The 2,331-nt window shown below is 48.1% G+C and overlaps 1 protein-coding gene across 1 annotated transcript in view; it reads left to right on the forward strand.

Annotated features, from left to right (window-relative positions):
• The first annotated feature begins 1,308 nt into the window (after positions 1–1,308).
• The window catches only part of LOC140362175 (serine/threonine-protein kinase SBK2), a 7,655-nt gene continuing 6,632 nt past the window's right edge, over positions 1,309–2,331 (forward strand). Inside the window, exon 1 of the mRNA XM_072448239.1 lies at positions 1,309–1,508. Coding sequence (XP_072304340.1) covers positions 1,503–1,508 — 6 coding nt within the window. The 5' untranslated portion in view covers positions 1,309–1,502. The remainder of the gene's footprint in view (positions 1,509–2,331) is intronic.

Raw genomic sequence — 2,331 nt, forward strand, 5'->3', positions numbered from 1 at the left:
CTGTCCGTGTGCCGCTGTCCGTGTGCCGCTGTCCGTGTGCCGCTGTCCGTGTGCCGCTGTCCGTATGCTGCTGTCCGTGTGCTGCTTTCCGTGTTGTCAGCAGCTGTATGACCTCCACACTCTGAGGCAGAGATAAAGATAGAGGAGACGACAGCAGCAAAGTCCATGTTGTTTTTGTGACGCTGGGAATTCTGTGGAGTAAAAATAACACCAAGAGAAAGAGTAAAGAGTAAAGTAAAGAGTAAAGAGTAAAGAGTAAAGTGAAGAGTAAAGTAAAGAGTAAAGAGTAAAGTAAAGAGTAAAGAGTAAAGTAAAGAGTAAAGAGTAAAGTAAAGAGTAAAGTAAACAGCAGCTTTAACTGTTCTAAATGATGATGTTTCTGATTAACAAACAAGAGCCGTGTGTTTTCAAACGTGCATAAAATCATCATTGATTAAAGATAAAACACATCAGATCTATTCAGATTCACACCTGTTCAGGGGTGTGCAGGGGGTGTGCAGGGGGTGTGCAGGGGGTGTGCAGGGGGTGTGCAGGGGGTGTGCAGGGGGTGTGCAGGGGGTGTGCAGGGGGTGTGCAGGGGGTGTGCAGGGGGTGTGCAGGGGGTGTGCAGGGGGTGTTCAGGGGGTGTGCAGGGGGTGTGCAGGGGGTGTGCAGGGGGTGTGCAGGGGGTGTTCAGGGGGTGTGCAGGGGCTGTTCAGGGGGTGTGCAGGGGGTGTGCAGGGGGTGTGCAGGGGGTGTTCAGGGGGTGTTCAGGGGGTGTGCAGGGGGTGTTCAGGGGGTGTTCAGGGGGTGTGCAGGGGGTGTGCAGGGGGTGTGCAGGGGGTGTTCAGGGGGTGTGCAGGGGCTGTTCAGGGGGTGTGCAGGGGGTGTGCAGGGGGTGTGCAGGGGCTGTTCAGGGGCTCTTCAGGGGCTGTTCAGGGGCTCTTCAGGGGCTGTTCAGGGGGTGTTCAGGGGGTGTTCAGGGGCTCTTCAGGGGCTGTTCAGGGGGTGTTCAGAGGGAACACGAGGTTAAGGTTAAGGTCCAGTGCATTTGACCTGCCCAGACAGGAACATGAAACTCCACACAGTCTGGCTCAGGAGTCAAACCCATGACATTCTAGGTGAAAAGCAAAAGTACTAACCACTCTGCCACCGTGCTACGTGCAAAAAAAACTCTGCCCTGCCCAATGCATACTAGAGAATTGTATTAGAGAGAGGGGGGAGAGAGAGAGAGAGAGAGAGAGAGAGAAGGAGAGAAGGAGAGAAGGAGAGAGGAAGAGAGGGAGATAGAGGGAGGTGAGGATAGATGGCTCTGGATAAAGCGGTGCAGCTGCAGACATGAGACCTTCCAGCGCGTGCACAGAGAGAGAGAGAGAGAGACAAAAACACACACAAAGAGAGAGAGAGAGTCTTTGAAGAAATGAAGAGGGCGCGGGTCTGAGTCACTGTCCCGGGACGACTGGGCTTGAAACACAGGGAGTCGCTGCACCTGCTCCTGACACCGTGACTTGACGTCCAGGACCATGACAGTAAGTCACAGCCGCACACGCGCTCCACGTTCAACACAAACCCACTTCACTCCTCACGAGGCTCGTTTGGTTTTCAAACTGTGGAAACGCTTCAGTGACTAATATCAAATAAAGATGAAGAGTTCTAAATCTGTCACGGGGGAAAGTTTAAACACACGTCACTTTGAAGCTGGTTTATGCGTTTCACGTGTCGCGCTTTTATGTGGGGGATTTGATCATGAGATTCAAACGACAGCAACAATTTACCACTTTCACGTGACATTTGCGGTCGAGTTCTTTATTTACACGTGTGTTTGTTTGTTTGTTTGTCCCACAAGAAAACATGACAACAAACGACACAGGGACATAGATATAATACATAAAACACAGACTATACGCAGTAAACAAGTATTTACTATAAAACTATGAGAAACATATTTTTTGTGTCATGTGTGTTTTTCTTTCAAATGGACCAATTTTTACTTTTAAATTGTTTTTCTTTGCTGGGAAAGTTCCACAGTTTGGCATTAAACATATCCATCTGTTCAATTACAGGTGTTTTTATTGTGCTTAAAAACTGAAAAACATCACATTTTTGCTGTGAATGGAGTCGCCTCTCCACAGATCTGACCTGTAGCTTGGCTTGTTGGTTTCACAGGCTGGTCTCCATGGAGATAGATACAGTTAAAGCAGTAACAGACACAGAGAAGTCACACCTTTAATCCTTTACAAACATCACATTCTGTTTTTCATCTTTTGGTTTCAGCGAGATTTCCATTTCTAGTTCATCTTAACTTAATAATAATAATCATCATCATCATAATCATAATATTGCATTTGTTTT

Source organism: Eucyclogobius newberryi, unplaced genomic scaffold (genome assembly GCF_026437365.1).
Source record: "Eucyclogobius newberryi isolate DKJ021-1_F unplaced genomic scaffold, fEucNew1.0.hap1 SCAF_16, whole genome shotgun sequence".
Classification (NCBI taxonomy): domain Eukaryota; kingdom Metazoa; phylum Chordata; class Actinopteri; order Gobiiformes; family Gobiidae; genus Eucyclogobius; species Eucyclogobius newberryi.